At 32.5% G+C, this 15,434-nt stretch overlaps 3 protein-coding genes across 4 annotated transcripts; 1 reads left to right on the top strand and 2 right to left on the bottom strand.

Annotated features, from left to right (window-relative positions):
• Positions 1 to 1,301: 1,301 nt before the first annotated feature.
• Positions 1,302 to 4,398, bottom strand: LOC139824801 (uncharacterized). Its single transcript, XM_071797343.1, has 3 exons — positions 3,139 to 4,398; positions 2,734 to 3,023; positions 1,302 to 2,615 (listed from the first exon to the last, which is right to left on the bottom strand). Exons 1-3 carry the CDS (start codon positions 3,430 to 3,432, stop codon positions 2,366 to 2,368), a joined length of 834 nt encoding a protein of 277 aa, XP_071653444.1. The 5' UTR covers positions 3,433 to 4,398; the 3' UTR covers positions 1,302 to 2,365.
• Positions 4,399 to 4,861: 463 nt separating this feature from the next.
• Positions 4,862 to 7,488, top strand: LOC139824799 (large ribosomal subunit protein mL65-like). 2 transcript variants are annotated; one of them, XM_071797340.1, is made up of 6 exons: positions 4,862 to 5,144; positions 5,217 to 5,286; positions 5,347 to 5,829; positions 5,993 to 6,621; positions 6,699 to 7,092; positions 7,207 to 7,488. In XM_071797340.1, the coding sequence occupies exons 3-6, from the start codon at positions 5,351 to 5,353 to the stop codon at positions 7,421 to 7,423; spliced, it is 1,719 nt and encodes a 572-aa protein (XP_071653441.1). In that variant the 5' UTR covers positions 4,862 to 5,144; positions 5,217 to 5,286; positions 5,347 to 5,350; the 3' UTR covers positions 7,424 to 7,488. The 2 variants fall into 2 exon arrangements, with proteins under 2 accessions (XP_071653441.1, XP_071653440.1); XM_071797339.1 differs by having other exon boundaries at positions 4,864 to 5,144; positions 5,217 to 5,829.
• A 151-nt stretch (positions 7,489 to 7,639) lies between these two features.
• LOC139824800 (lysosomal acid glucosylceramidase-like) lies at positions 7,640 to 8,851 on the bottom strand. The gene is made up of 3 exons (XM_071797342.1): positions 8,647 to 8,851; positions 8,010 to 8,293; positions 7,640 to 7,786 (listed from the first exon to the last, which is right to left on the bottom strand). The coding sequence occupies exons 1-3, from the start codon at positions 8,776 to 8,778 to the stop codon at positions 7,675 to 7,677; spliced, it is 528 nt and encodes a 175-aa protein (XP_071653443.1). The 5' UTR covers positions 8,779 to 8,851; the 3' UTR covers positions 7,640 to 7,674.
• Between the last annotated feature and the right edge of the window lie 6,583 nt (positions 8,852 to 15,434).

Below are 15,434 nucleotides of genomic sequence, written 5' to 3'. Positions count from 1 at the left end.
TTACCGAAAATAATTATAATAGATGAGACCTTGCTGAAATTTAGACTTTTTCTATACAAACTATATATTGATTAATAAATGATACGTACGCTCTTCTTAATTATAATATCTGTAGTAGATAAAATAATTAGATACCGTATAGGTAATATGATTTGATTTCTCAGAAGAAGTGATCAGTATATAGCGTAGACGCGCGGTAGTATATGTAACGAAATTTAATTATAAATTTCAACTCAATACTTGATAAAGAACGAATAAATAAGGAAGATATTGTAATTATTGTAATAAAAATTAATCATATAATATTTAAAATCTTAAAATGTCTTGTCCTAATATTTTTGTATTAATACTTGTAATACATTATTGTATAATAAAATTGCAATATAACTAAATTTATAGATGAATACTATTAATTTTTAATAATTAAATGTGGATGTAAATAATTTGTCTACTAGAGTAATTGATTTGCTGCAACAAGAGTTTTATTATATATATAGTCATCTAAAAAAATGAAAATTTTATAATTCGTTATTAAACATATATTTCAGATTACTAAAATTTCAGGCTACTTTTTACTTTTTACTGTACTTGTACTACGTATAATTAAGTACAATACAATTAAGATATATTAATATACAATAAAAGAGAGAGAAAATATTGTTATCTCTTTGTTAACAATATTTTCTCTTAAAAATAAAAGATATTGTACATCAATTATCAGTTTATAAAAATGTCTTATCGGTATAATAGTCGATTTATATACTTAAAATTTACTTATATAAAATTATATAAAATTTATATCACGAAGCATGGGAAATACAATAAAATAGCGTAAATAGCTAAAATCTATGAAAATAAAACAGATTTAACGAAATGTTTGCTGCAAATTTTATCAGCAAAATGCCGGTATAAGTGCAACAAAATCTATATTAACGGAACATACATAATTGCCAGCAAAAATCGTTCTGCGATTTCGTAATTATTTAAATAAAATATTCCATTTAAATTGTTACAAATAAGTGACGGATTTTACTCAGTTTCTGCTAGAAATCTATTCTGAGGTTATCTAGATAGGTTCTGCTGTGGTAGAATACGAGAACTTACTGCTTAATGCAGATGCAAAATTTTATGTTAAATTTTACTATGCTGCCGCACCAACTGCGGACCATCAAGACGCTCAAGTTTAAATGCTATAGTCTTGTGTAAAATTACTATGTCCATAGCATTTAGTGATACGATCATAGCATTATTATAGCATTGAATGCTATGACCGTAGCATTAAATGCTAATGGACATAGTAATTTTACACAAGACTATAGCATTTAAACTTGGGCGTCTTGATGGTCCGCAGTTGGTGCGGCAGCATAGTAAAATTTAACATAAAATTTTCTCCGTGCAGTTGCCAATCGGCCAATTATCCAGCTACAATATTTTATTCGAGCATAATATTGTGCAATATATTTTGCCACAATATATTGTTCGAATCTTATGGCAAACTGTTAGCATTTTTCTTACTGGATGCGTAAAGTAAACCTCAAAATAAAAATTATATACAATATGATCAATTTGTGGAATCAATTATTATTTTGATTATATTTAGTCTTGCATAACGAGATTGTCATCATCGGTACGTGAGTCCATTTTTTATTCATTTAAAAATTATGTAAGTATTATATGTAAGCATACGCATTGTGTAACGGTATGTAACGGCGCACAAATAAAGATTATGATAAATTAATATTATAAAAATCATTATAAACTCTTATAAATCGTCGGACGTTATTGTATAATACTATAAAATTAGAGGATGTATCTGTGACTTAGATGCTATTGATATAGATCAATAATGTTAATCAAATGTTGAATATTACTCCCTATTAGCCCTGTTCACAATACAGCATATATTAGGAATAAGAATAAATATTAATTAAATATTAGGATATGTAGATGTATGAATATTCCTGTAATAAATATTAAATATTAGGATACGTAAATGTAGGAATATTTCTATGTATATCTTTTATATCTTACATTTTATTCTTTTTCATTGTGCGTTACGTTTAATTATTATTTCTAATTCCGATTCCTAATATTTAATATTTAATATTTAATATTCTTATTTCTAACATGTGCTTTATTGTGCACAAGGGAGACTTTAAGTGCTGGTCATTGCTTTAAAGGGTATTTAAGCTCTAAGCCGTAAGAAATTGACCAATCACAGTCGAATATTCTCCTCAAATTCTATTGTGATTGGTCAATTTCTTACGGCTTAGAGCTTAAATATCCTTTAAAACAAGGTTGTAGACCAGCACTAACTTGGATAACTATAACTGGTTCAAGTCCAAAAGTTCATCATTTTCTCCAACTAGCCATTACAAATGCTCCATATTTCAAAGCAATCGTACGAACAGAAGTAACATTCGAAAGACAAGATTGGTCTTTTTCTTTCGTCTCCGTCCAATATCGGCATATCGGCAACATAGAGCGAATTAAGCCGCGCGAACTTCGTTATATAAGATTCGAAGCAGGGACTCTTGCAATAAAGGCAATAATTCGTTTTCTCAAGATACTCGAGCGACTCAGGCGATATGCTGTCTTTGTCGCAATATGTTGATCTGCGGAAACGTCAAAGCTGTTATTTCGGCTCGTATATTATATTTCGAGCGATGGACATGCGTGTGCCATATGCCTACAACGTGGGCAGAAAGAAGAAAGGATATGAAGTCAACGAACCTGTTCTTCAAGATCACTTTAGCTACCAAGCTACGAAGCGTCAATAATTGTGTGTGAACGACAATAATGTCAAATGTAAGAAAATCTGCGTTAGTCGAAACGTCCAAAGTTTTCAGCACGTTATTTATCATACTTCCCGGTAAATATAACAATTTGTTATCCGACAATTTCAAAACTTTCAAGTTTCGTAGATTTCCGATGCTCTGCGGCAAGTATTTCAGCGAGTTGTGGCAAACTATCAGCTCTGTCAAAGCACTTAACTTCCCGATGCACGCCGGTAGCTCAGTCAGCTGTAATCAATGACAAATTGTGATTATACCAATGACAATGGTTAATCAAATTCATTTCTCCGACGACAGAATCCGCGATCCATTTATTCCCGTGTAAAGATAAAATACAACTTACTGAATTCTTGCTCAAGTCTAGAAAACGTAGATTATTCTGAATGGCCGTTTGTTGTAGCCAGTGCCATTTAAATTCGCCGGACGCTCCAAAACCATTGTTCGACAGAACGAGCTTTTCAAGGTCGGGTAAAGCGCCCAACTCTTTTGGCAAAGTGGTGATTCCACAGATTCCACTGCAGTTTGATAAGTTCACGTATGTTAGCTGGTACCATACTGTAGGATCATCGAATGTAAGAGGTGGAATGTTTTTCCAACTGAAGATTTTTCCTAAACGTTTCCTTATTTTCGTAAACATGATCGTTTGATTCAGACGTGGAAAAAAGCTATCCGGATTTGGAAAACTCTTGAAGCGAATAGCGCTAAAAATGATTTATGTATGATTTATATTTATTGTTATCGCAATAATGAGGCTGCATCAATTCTATTGTAACTTTATTAATATTAAGAAAGGAACGTTTCATCAATTCGTGAATTCTGTCGTTTGATGTAATTGATCTGAAAAAGACGTTTATTTGATTGTTTCTTCATAATTTGAAACCAAAATTGGAAGCTTTTTAAGAACTATAGAAATTGTCACAAAATATTACAGCCGAATTAAATCTGACAGATTATAATTAAAAGAAGAAAAAGAATCTTGCGTTTTATTACCTTGCTTGCTCTACCGTGTTTGCGAAAAAGGATGGATTATTATTAATCGTTACTTTCTGGTTTTCTCTTCGACGCGGAAATTACCGTAGGTATAGTGTTCCGTTACGAACACTCGACATTACTGCCGTGTCTTCATTATTGTTTACTGTTTTGTATACTGACGTTAACAGAATCGAATCTAAAGTAATGTCGAGGTCAACGTTTTAAAATTGAAAGTTATTCCTCCGGAGCACGCAACAGTGATTGCGTTACAGTCATACTTTTGCCTGTTCGACTATATTTTCTCGGAATTTACAACGCATTACTTTCGATTAGCTTAATTGTTAATATTTAATAACATAAATAATTTTATTTGACTTCTTCGAAAAAGATGAGCGCGTAAGCTTGGGGAAGAGAGAAAGGAAGAAAATAAAATATAAAACACACAAACAGCATTAATTGTTATTAATATACATATATATGTTAAACAAACAGTTCTATTTACTGTTTTTCTTTCTCTTGTATATAATCGGTGTATATGTGCGAGAATAATAATAAAAAGAAGAATTAAGAAATAATTATAAGGATAATTTTTTAATAGTTCATTTTGCAAGGATTGTTTTTTTTTTTTACACAAAAGTTAAGTTTGAGGAAATTAGAAAAATTACTCGTATGTAATTATATAAAATATTGTATAATCTAATCGCAATTTTACCTTTTGTAAAAAAATAATGCAGTTATTTTTCTATAATTGTTTTTCAATTCTTATTATTTTTCTTATGTCAGAGATTATATCTAAGAGATTATCTAAGAAAAAGAAAAAAATATGTAGACATTTTATATATGTATAATTAGTATAATTATATAAGAAAAAAAATTTATCTCAGGTAACTTTATTTATTACAATAAGAATTTGTCGCAGAGAGTTATTTTGCTTTTCAGTTTTTCTACAAAATTTACAAATTCTTTTATTATACATATATATAATATTAATAATGTTTAATATAGAGTATCTTATAATTAATGTAATAAAGAAGCTTAGATAATTTATGTAAACTCGAAAAAGGAGTATTCGAGTACAAATTTAATGCTCGATCGAGTTTGAAATCCACGTGATGAATCGTACGCAAATACACAGAGGTCACTCTCGAAGTTATTTCCGTCTCTATCGGTTCCTTGCTTTCCTCGTGTTTTATAACCCTAATTTTTTGACGATTTGTAGTATATTCGGGACTGAAGTTATAAAAGAATTTTCGTGAAGTCGTTGTTAATCGATGTTGGTTACGTTTTATCGTTATTTTTTCTGTCAGAAACGCCTTCAAAACGACAAGTCGAGGCGAATTCCGAGACGCAACATAACCTGCATGAATCTGTTGATTGGTGTGTAAGCATAATAAAAGCTAATATTAATATTAATCAACATTGATTATATTTTTCTGCAATATTTTTTAGATTGAAACCATGTTCACGAATTAGCTCATGGTATTTAAATCAGGCGATTAGACAACATAGTCTGTGTAAGGTGTGAGTCGCTGTTTCTCGCTTACAAGAGGCTTTTAAAGAAATTGTTGCTTCTGTTTAGAAGTATGTTCGCTCATATTCGACAGAGGCTATTATTTAATACGGTAATCAAGTATGGCAAACAGAAGGGATACAGCAGTACATCGGCTGTCAGCGAAGTCAAGAGTGAAGTCAAGAGCGAAGCAGAAGATGTGGCAGAGCCAATATATCCGCCTGTTAAAGACCTAAGCTGGAAAGCTCAGAGGAAGAGGAACAGACAAGCTTGGTATGACAAGATTAAGGGCTTAGAAACCGTGGAGGAGAAACAATTTGAGATCAACATGCCACGTTATTACGGCTGGAAGTCGCTGATCCTAAAGGAACATGTTATACCATACAATGCTCTGGCACATGCGCAATATTATACGAGAACACATGTTGTCCAGGAATCTGGTCTCCCAGCATTTTACAACAATATAGTTTCCACCGAGCAATTGGATAGGATGGTACAAGCAGTCAAGAGTGACATAGAAGATAATATAATTTTCGAACATTGCATTAGACGGTAGGTACTTACATTTTTGGAAACAAATATTCTTTTAGTTATGACATAATGTGCAAGTAATAGTTAATTATTATCTGATTATCCAGTATTAATTATCTATAATTACATATATTTAAATTATTTAAATCTGAAAGCTTGTTGTTTATACAATATATTATTGCAGAAGAGACCATGAGATACCACCAGATAAGTTCCCATTGGACGAAAACGTTAAGGCTCATGACAGAAAAATATATATGGAAGAAGTTATATCTAAAGCGTTAATTCACAGAATTAATAAAACAATGCTGATACATCTCGCCCCTGAAAATCTGCACTTATTGCACGCTGAAGTCGATTTTGAACCGAGATTAGAAGCATCTTGGTTTATGGGTAGTTTATATCCCTCTACTTTTCGAAGGTTGAAAAGAAAGTCTATTGAATTTATGAAGGATGATGCTGATGACCCAATAGATTTGCCTGTTCAATATATTGGTCAGCCTGTCATGCATTTAAGGCATAAACATCCCCTGAGAGAGATTATTCCCTTAAGCGATTGTGAAAATTCAGCTTTAGACGTACCTATGTTCAAATTGAATCCCGGTGTATTGACTTATAATTTTGAAAAGAAACACTTGACCAATATACCCGGCTTTTGGCCTGGTGATGAAAGTGAATTCGGACTTTTATCGTATCACAACTGCACGTACTTGCAGACAAGGCCAGAAAAATATAACGACACCTCTACAGCACTTACAGTACAGGCTATATTATCATCTTACAGCTGGTTATTATCGCAAGCTTGTTATCAAGGTACTTTTATAGTTTAAAGTTATTGTTTAGATGTTAATTGAAATTTCAGCTTTCTACACGTATATCTAAAATTTCAGGTTTCTCTACTTTTAACGATATCACGTATCCATTAACCACTCAAACGGTTATAACAAACGGACAATGGTGGTCGTTTTTTGTTTACCAACTCAACACTACTTTAGTGCATTCTGAGCACGCGGATGAAAATCCGAAGCGCAACATTTGTTGGGTTACAGAGCCGATAAAATTATTCGATAAAATAGAAAACGAGAAAGTTCACGGTTTAAATGAAGAAGTTTTGAAAACTTTAATTAAGTTTTACATGAATGTTTCTGAGGAAAGGACGGGCGTAGACTTGAAACCATATTTAGGGAAATCCGTGAAAGTAGTAGCCGACATAGAACACGATGAAAGGAGAAATTGGCTCGAAAAACAATATAAGTATCTCGTGAACAACAGGCCGAGGCACAGGTGAGATAACATTACAATTATTTCAATACTCTTTTTACTGTACTTTTAATGTAAGTGTTAAACAGATTTATAGAGTGAAAGGAATATTTATTAATATGTAATCTTTTTTTTCAGACGGACACCGGAAATATATGATTGGCAAAAAATCTATTTGATACGATTTAAAACTCGTCCGTTGGATAAGAAACGTGAACCTTGGCAATTCGGCGTTAAAGCGTACAAACGTAGATTAGATGATCATTGTCCACCCTATATACCAAGATGTTTACGAGGTGCCAAATCTCCCAAAATGAGACAGAAGGGACGATTTGCAAAAACGTACTACCCATAATTAGAAACACATATAATTATCATATGTCGAATGTATAAATACAATACAGCGATTGTGAAAGACAATTATTAATTTTTGTCATAATATTTATAATCCTGTACAATATACAATTTACTTTTGTTTCCTCGTCAAAAGTTCGCGTACAAAGAATGTTAAAATTCTTGTACAATCTTGTCTTTTTGTAAAGAAAGCGAAGAGAATTTTATCTAGACGTATATTTTTTATTTACAATTTGAGCACAAGTTTCTGCATTATTGCTGCGCTAAATATAATAATGTATTGAAAGACTTGGCAGATAGATTTAAATTTATTTTGCTGTCGGTATACTTATCTTTCACTGTTATAGCAACAGGTGAAGAACCTCTGCAACAAAAAATTTCGAATTATGTGTTTTAAGAAATATATTATAACAAAATGTTAAAAGAAAGTACAGTAAATTTAAAAAAAAGTAAAATAGTTTCTTAAAAGAATATACATTTCAAATTCTTTTAGGAATAAAAAATTGTTATACATTTTTCTGAAGAATTTTTCCACAATGTGATTGCTATAATATATTATATATAGTATAAATATATTTTTTACTAACTTGTTAACGGCCACGATAACAATCTGTTGTTCGGGCGTCAAAAAAGCTATCGCTTCAATATCTTGATTGCTTTCAAGACCTGTAGATAAGATTCTGTAAGAATCCCGTGGCACAAAGCTGCTGAAGTGAGAAATCGCGTAAAACATCGGCTGCTTGTAGAATTCATCGTTCTCCGGCATTACGATAATCGGGGAATCCACATAATTTTTAGCCCAATTTGGTGCCCCATTCTTATTGAGCGCCATATTCCAATCTACCCATCCGACTGTCCAATGCGACAAGTTCTAGAAATATATTTATAAATTTTATAATACACAATTCAAAGCATTTTAATATATAATTACATGTATGATTTACTATCATCTTTACACAATAAAACTATATTGTGCTAATTCTCTAACAAAAAATTCTCTAATATAAAAACCGGATTAACACTGAACAATATATACTTTTAATTAAACTCCAGTGTGTCCGCAAAGGTTCTCATCATACATTTAGAATTAATTGTATTCAGCAGATTCTTATTTTACAACTAAATCGAGAGTGTTCTTTATATTAGATTAGATAAAATTGAAAACGGTACAAACGCGTTTATGATTTGAAATATAAATTGTGATTAGTACATACATATACAAACCTCGATTATATCTAAGGCATATTCTTCTCCTCGGTCCCATGATCCCAATATTACCTTTCTTATTTCTAAGGGGCTGCTACCTATGAGGCGAAAATTACATGAATTTCTTTTTTGAAACTTTTGGAAAAACATATCTATCGCACAGTTATATCTTTCATTATTCACTGTGTAATGCTGGCCTGTGTTTAATTAATAATTTATAATGATCGTGATTTATGTTTCGTTGCAAATTTAACTGTTTTGTCTCGCGTTCGACTTATCTCATTCGTTGCGTCTGATTTATCGTCGTCCGTGCTGCAGTGGCTCGTGCTTTATTGGTTCTAAGGGAAGGGTCGTTTCGAATTATGGCGTTGCATGGACTTGCAATAACCGCTTCTACGATCCAACATTAAAATGACATTTTCATAATACGCGCTGTAATATTGACGATGCTTCTTACGTTTTTTTTTTTCGAAAGTAAAAAATTCCGCCTTGGAATATAACGCGGCAAGCTAAGGTTTTTGAAAAGTTTCATTTTTAAGACGCGATTATGCTGGAGCGTTGAAACTTTTCTGGATGCTGCTTTGACGAATTCAAGAAGGAACGACATCTTTAACCTACTTAGCTCGCATTTTATTTTTGCAGACTCGCAGAGTCTTTAATCGAGTGTACGACACCTCGTAGATAATTAATCATCTTTTCTCCGATTATGTCCGCGATGCGATCTTGCAGCATGTGCGATGCACATGTACGCCCATACATAGAAAAGAAGAACGAGATGAAAGAGAAATGACGGAGCAGATTGCGGAACACGGGCAGCGTTTTCGGATCGTTATTCGGAAAATTTATGTGTACGAGTCGTTGTCGTCGCCGTGATTCTGGGAGACGTAAGAAGAATTTTGCGCGATATACACGCTCCCCGGTTCTTTCACAGCGCGGCTAACAGTCGGCGAACACGACGGCCATCGAGAATAGGTGAAATAGCGTCGGCTAAGCTCGGTACGAAACGGTTTTCATGGCTTGTAAAACCGCGCTATCAAAATTGGTTTCGTAACTGAAAACGGTATCTCGTGTCCGAAAAAGTTCCGCGGCGAAAGACCACTTCATCGATCGGCAACCAATCGGACGACGAAGCGAAATGCGTCGACCCGTAAATGTTCGCGTCGTGAAAAACGTGTATCTCTTAAAAGTTCTGTTGAAGTAAGAATAATATAAAGAACATATATAAATGTTATAATATCAATGTTTTTAGTACAACTCATAAGATTATAACGAAAAAAATCTGTTACTTAATTAAAGTAAAGCGATTCGCGCAAAAATGACAGTTTGATATATCAAATTTACCTAATTCGAATATGTTTATGCACGAGGATTCACAGTCACTTTGACGTTCTAATAAACAGAGTGTGTTTCCAAACAAGAGAAAGTGATGGGAAGTTCAAAACAATACCGTGCTTTTGTGAGATCAGTTTAGACACAAAGATCTATTATCACAAGTCATTTGGAAAGGCTATAACGTGACTCTCTGAAATGGATACCGCTGGCCCTACCGAAGAAGATACATATTCTTCTGCGAAACCAGGTATGTTAATTATTTTAATTATAGCTTCATAAGCACAATATAAAAAAAAATTAATTTATCTATTTATTTTTAAAGAAAATGAAATACGCGGAATATTTGTGAAATTCAGTAATATCTTTGAAAAACGAAATTGCCGTACATATCTTTAGTTCTTTAGTAATTTGCAGTTTTCAAAATTAGATTATTCTTTCACAGTTTTAATTAACTGATACTGAGTGTTTTCTTAATCCTAGATAGCCACACTTATTTTCGAGTCTGTAATTTGCCATACTCCGGACAATGCGACAAAGTCAAACGGTCTCATGGCGAGAATTAAATGTATAAAATATATTGTATTCATCACAAAAGTTTTAAAATCTGTTTGAATTTTACGAATACTATAATAATATAATAACGCAATTGTATGATAATTTTAATTACAATATGCCATTTTTTGTTATGTACTTATGCACTACATTTATATATCGTTATTTATTACTTATATATTTGTTACTTTCTGTATCTTTCTAATTATTAGATCTTGCGCGTGTAACCCATATCGATTTAGAATTGTATGTGAATTTTACTGATAAGGTTCTCAAAGGAAAAGCAATTTTAACTATAGAAAGGAAACCTTCAGTTAACCAAATAGTAAGTAAATATTTTCCTCCATATCGAACAATTAATTAGCCGCATACGTCTCGGTTCTTATCTTCCCCGGGAGCGCGACGCATTTTCCAGGGGCGAGGAGGCGCGCGAAAGTCGAAGGATTGTTCTAATTACACGCGGGACCGGAATATACGGGGGTGTGGGCGGGAGAGGCGAGAAGGGGGGGGAGAGAGAGAAAACGCAGGGACCGGCTTATATATAGTCGCGAATATTTCACGAAATCCCTCGAGTGAGTATCTCGACTCGAGTCGAGGAATTTATTCTCGCCTTTATGCACGAACGCGCCCTTTCTCGTAAGTGGATTCGACCGGGATTTATAAGCTAATGGATCGTTACAGCTTCCGATTGCGCGCGTTTGCGCCCGTAATCGCCCTGCCCGACCGGTCGGTCGATCCTTCGAGCCGTGCGCTCGCGTCCAGAGATTACTCCGAAACTTCCTAATCTCGACAGACCAACGTCCCGCCTTTGCAGTATACATTTCGAATCGTATAGATACGCGAATCGCGCACGTTTCCACACTCGTGGGCGTGTATGCGAGCGCGAACACGATATAGCTTTTCGGAGCTAATACATTTTGATAGACGCAAAGTGATTAAAAATTATAATTAATTAAATCAGGAGGCATCGAGAAAAATATACGCGTGTCTCTCTATTCTCGTAGTGTAATTAAATATTATAAAATGTTTTTGAATACAATTATTCTGCCTTAACAATAATAGTAATAATACAAAATTTAATTCTCTTTTTCATAAATTATACAGTGTATTTATATTTTATTTACATTTATAAGTTATATTATCTATAATATATATTTAATTTTTGTTTCTTTTGTTTTACAACATAAAAGTTTGTCAGTTTTTATACAACGTGTACGTTGGCGTGTAAAAATTTTTGCGAATAAAATGCAATTTTGCACTGAGAGAAATTTAATTAATAACGTAGTAAAAATATCCGATTGCAAATCTCTCTGTCGAAAGGAATGGGCGCGTATGGCGAATGCTCGTATATATAAATTCGCTTCGATCTTACACGGAAATGTCGCGCTACGATTTATACGTCGTGCTTCGTTTTACAGCCATTAGTTCGAATTAATAGGATCTGTACTCACGTCACGCATCTTTTATACTCTACATATATTCACATTTTATATACTTTTTTATCTTCCTATTCACTCTGTGCCTCTCTCTCTCTCTCTCTTTCTCTCTCTCTACTTTTTCATGTTTTATATATTTCGCCGAGAAAAGATAAACGATGTTTTCATTACGTGAAGTCAATTTAGAGAAACTTCCGACGGACTTTTTTTGTAAACGACATCCCTTGTCTTTACTTACCGCGGTATCCGCGCGGTGTCAACAATAATTTTGTCTGGTGTTAATATGTAATATTGCATGTGTAATATTTATAGATTTTAGATTGCCTCGGACTTAATATATCAAGTGTCACAGACATTGATGACAAACCATTAGATTATCTAGATGTTGATAATGCAGCTCTTGGAAGTCCTATTAACGTACAGTTACCACAAGCTGTTGATATTATTAATAACTCTGAGTAAATATAAGATATTTTTTAGAATAGTACAATTACTAACAATTATTAATTTAGAAAGTTGAATACGCTCATAAAACGCTATTTTTAGATATAAAATTCAAATTAAATATGAAACAAATTCAAACTCTCCTGCATTACATTGGCTAACACCTGAGCAAACTGCCGATGGCGACTATCCCTTTTTACTGTCTAACAACAAGGTAAACTGGCTAAACAAAGACACTTTTCTACATTAACATAGATTATGTAAAAGTTTCTATTTCTTTTAGCTAGTTTATGCTAGAGCATGGTTTCCCTGCCAGGATACACCGTCTGTCAAATTTACGTACTCTGCTACGGTAAGAATTTAACACAGGGCATATGTGTATGTATTTCGTATTTAGTCATTCATATGAAAAAAACGATGATATACAATTGATTATTGATATTATTGATAATAATAAAAATTTTTCGAAGAAATGAAATAATTACGTGAAAAAGAAATTAAATGTTTTTAAACCTATTTTTTAGAAACGGTTTTAATTAAACTAAAATAAAATATCTATTTAATTTTTATTGACGTATATACATATATATATATATATATATATATATTTACTTTTTTAGATCACAGTACCTAAAAATTACGAAGTCATAATGTCTGCAAGTCAGCAAGAGATGTGCAAAGGTCCGGAACAAAACGTAGTCAAATTTAACCAAAAAAATCCGGTACCATCCTACGTGGTGGTTATTTGTGTGGGCGCACTAACAAGAAAAAACATTGGTGTATACCATGGTACCCACATAGATATATACGTAGAAAAAAAATATTTTGTCTCTGATATTAATGCGTTTGAAAGGATGATGAAATATATATTAGAGCTTGCCGAAAGCGTGTGTGGACCTTATTCTTGGGGTAAGATTACTAAAATTTGTTGATATTAATCTATTTAAATTTATATGCAGGGTGGTTGAGGAGGAATCTGCAATATTCCGAGAGGTGATAGTAATGATAATAATTCTATGAAGCAAAAAGTGCATATAATAAATTTACCTTTGTGGATTATCAAATCAATCTTGCAATTTTTATTTATTGTTATTATTTTTATGTGTTATTACATTTAAAATGATATCTCTAGATAGATGCGATTTATGCGTGCTTCCACCAAGTGCTGCCCATTTCGAAATAGAATGTCCATGCGTAACATTTATTTCGCCGACTTTCTTTCCCGAAGATCGTTCTTCTCTCAGTCCACTTACTCGAAACATCTTACAGAGCTGGACAGGAAGTTTAGTTACGTGTTCGAATTATAAGCATTTGTGGTTGAGTAAGAGTTTTAACATTTTTATTAACAGGAAAATGAACAGCAAACTATACGATGACAAAGACACGATGTCTTTTTTAAAAAGGGAAGGATTAAATAACCTGAAAAATATGGTAAGATATTGACTTTGATTACGTGACTAGGATTATAGGTCAAAGAAATTGAGTAATAAATAATGTTATACCAAATGACAACATTTTACATCGTATACACAAAACACACATTCTCATGCATTCATACTGTATTATTTTCTGGAATTGTATTATAGCTCGAAGATCCCAAAAATGTTGGCCTAATAAAATGCTTATTACCTAATTTGATGGATTTGTCGCCTCAGAAAGTCACTGAATATGTGCCTTACGAAGCGGGATGTATGCTCTTAGATAATCTAGAGAATATGTTAGGAGGTCCCTCAGTATTCGAACCATTTTTGAAATCTTACTTTAATAAATTTGCATTCAAAAGTATAAGCACTCAAGAGTGGAAGGACTACTTGTATCAATACTTTCCTGAGAAAAAAAAGGTAACATCGATTCTATACATACAAACTAGTATTCATACTTCTAATATTTAAAAATAATAACTTTAATGTTGTTTTCAGATGTTAGATGATGTTGTATGGGACACATGGTTCTATAATATCCCTCCTCTACCTGATGTGCCGGCAAAGACCAAATGGGAAAATAATTATTTCGAGTTAGCGGAAGCATATGTCCAATGGGATACAAATCATCCCGATAGAGACTCTGCTATACTGCAAACCGATATAGCGCCCCATTTTATCATTGAGTACATAGCGTTTTTAAAGAATTTAATATTCTTTTATACGGACTTAACCGAGGAGAAACTGGAATTAATTTCAACTTATTACAATATTAATAAATCAAAAAATCATGAAATACGGTAATTACACATCTTTATTCAGATTGATTTACATTGGTTTAGTGTAAAACATCCGTATTTTACAGGTGTCTTTGGCTACAATTGTGCATTAAAGTTCGATGGGTTAAGAAAGTTAAACCAGCTTTGGACTTTGCCATTCAGTACTGTTCGTTAAATCATGCACGTCCTATATTTCAACAATTGTATGAATGGAAAGAAATGCGCGAACAAATAATCGATACATATAAGTGTAATAAAGTAAAATGATATATGAAACCCAGAGAGAATTGAACGAAATTCTACATCTACAATCATAATTATCTGGTTATCATTAACCTAATTTTCCGTTTTAATCACTAACTTGTTAGTAATTGTAATATAAAATTATTTATTTACTATAAAAAAAGTTTTTAAACTGTTTATGGAACAAATATGAGGGAAACAAATTTTTATAACACGCATTTGATATAAGATAATTTCATTAAAATGTAAGGAATTGTTTATGTAGCTGTTTTGTTTAAGTAGTTGCAGAGTCAACAATTAAAGAAAGATCGGTTCGCTGTGATACATGATAACAATTCCCGTTGGATCGTCAAAAAACGTATTTTATAAAAACAAAAATGTATCTTTATATACAAAATATCTTCTAATTAACCATTGTAATGTAATTTTTTGTACGCAACATAAATATATCTGCATACGTTTCTGAATATCGTAGATACACGTAAATGATCTCATGACGTGCAATGATCTAACTCCTTGATTAATTACGTTAGCCACAGCTCAAACTTTATCTATTTAATAAAAAATAATTATATAAGGTGAAAATAATGATTACTTCA

The sequence above is a fragment of the Temnothorax longispinosus genome, unplaced genomic scaffold, assembly GCF_030848805.1.
Source record: "Temnothorax longispinosus isolate EJ_2023e unplaced genomic scaffold, Tlon_JGU_v1 HiC_scaffold_58, whole genome shotgun sequence".
NCBI lineage: Eukaryota > Metazoa > Arthropoda > Insecta > Hymenoptera > Formicidae > Temnothorax > Temnothorax longispinosus.
The sequence above is the reverse complement of the archived record's forward strand: the minus strand, read 5'-3'. Positions and strand labels throughout refer to the sequence as shown.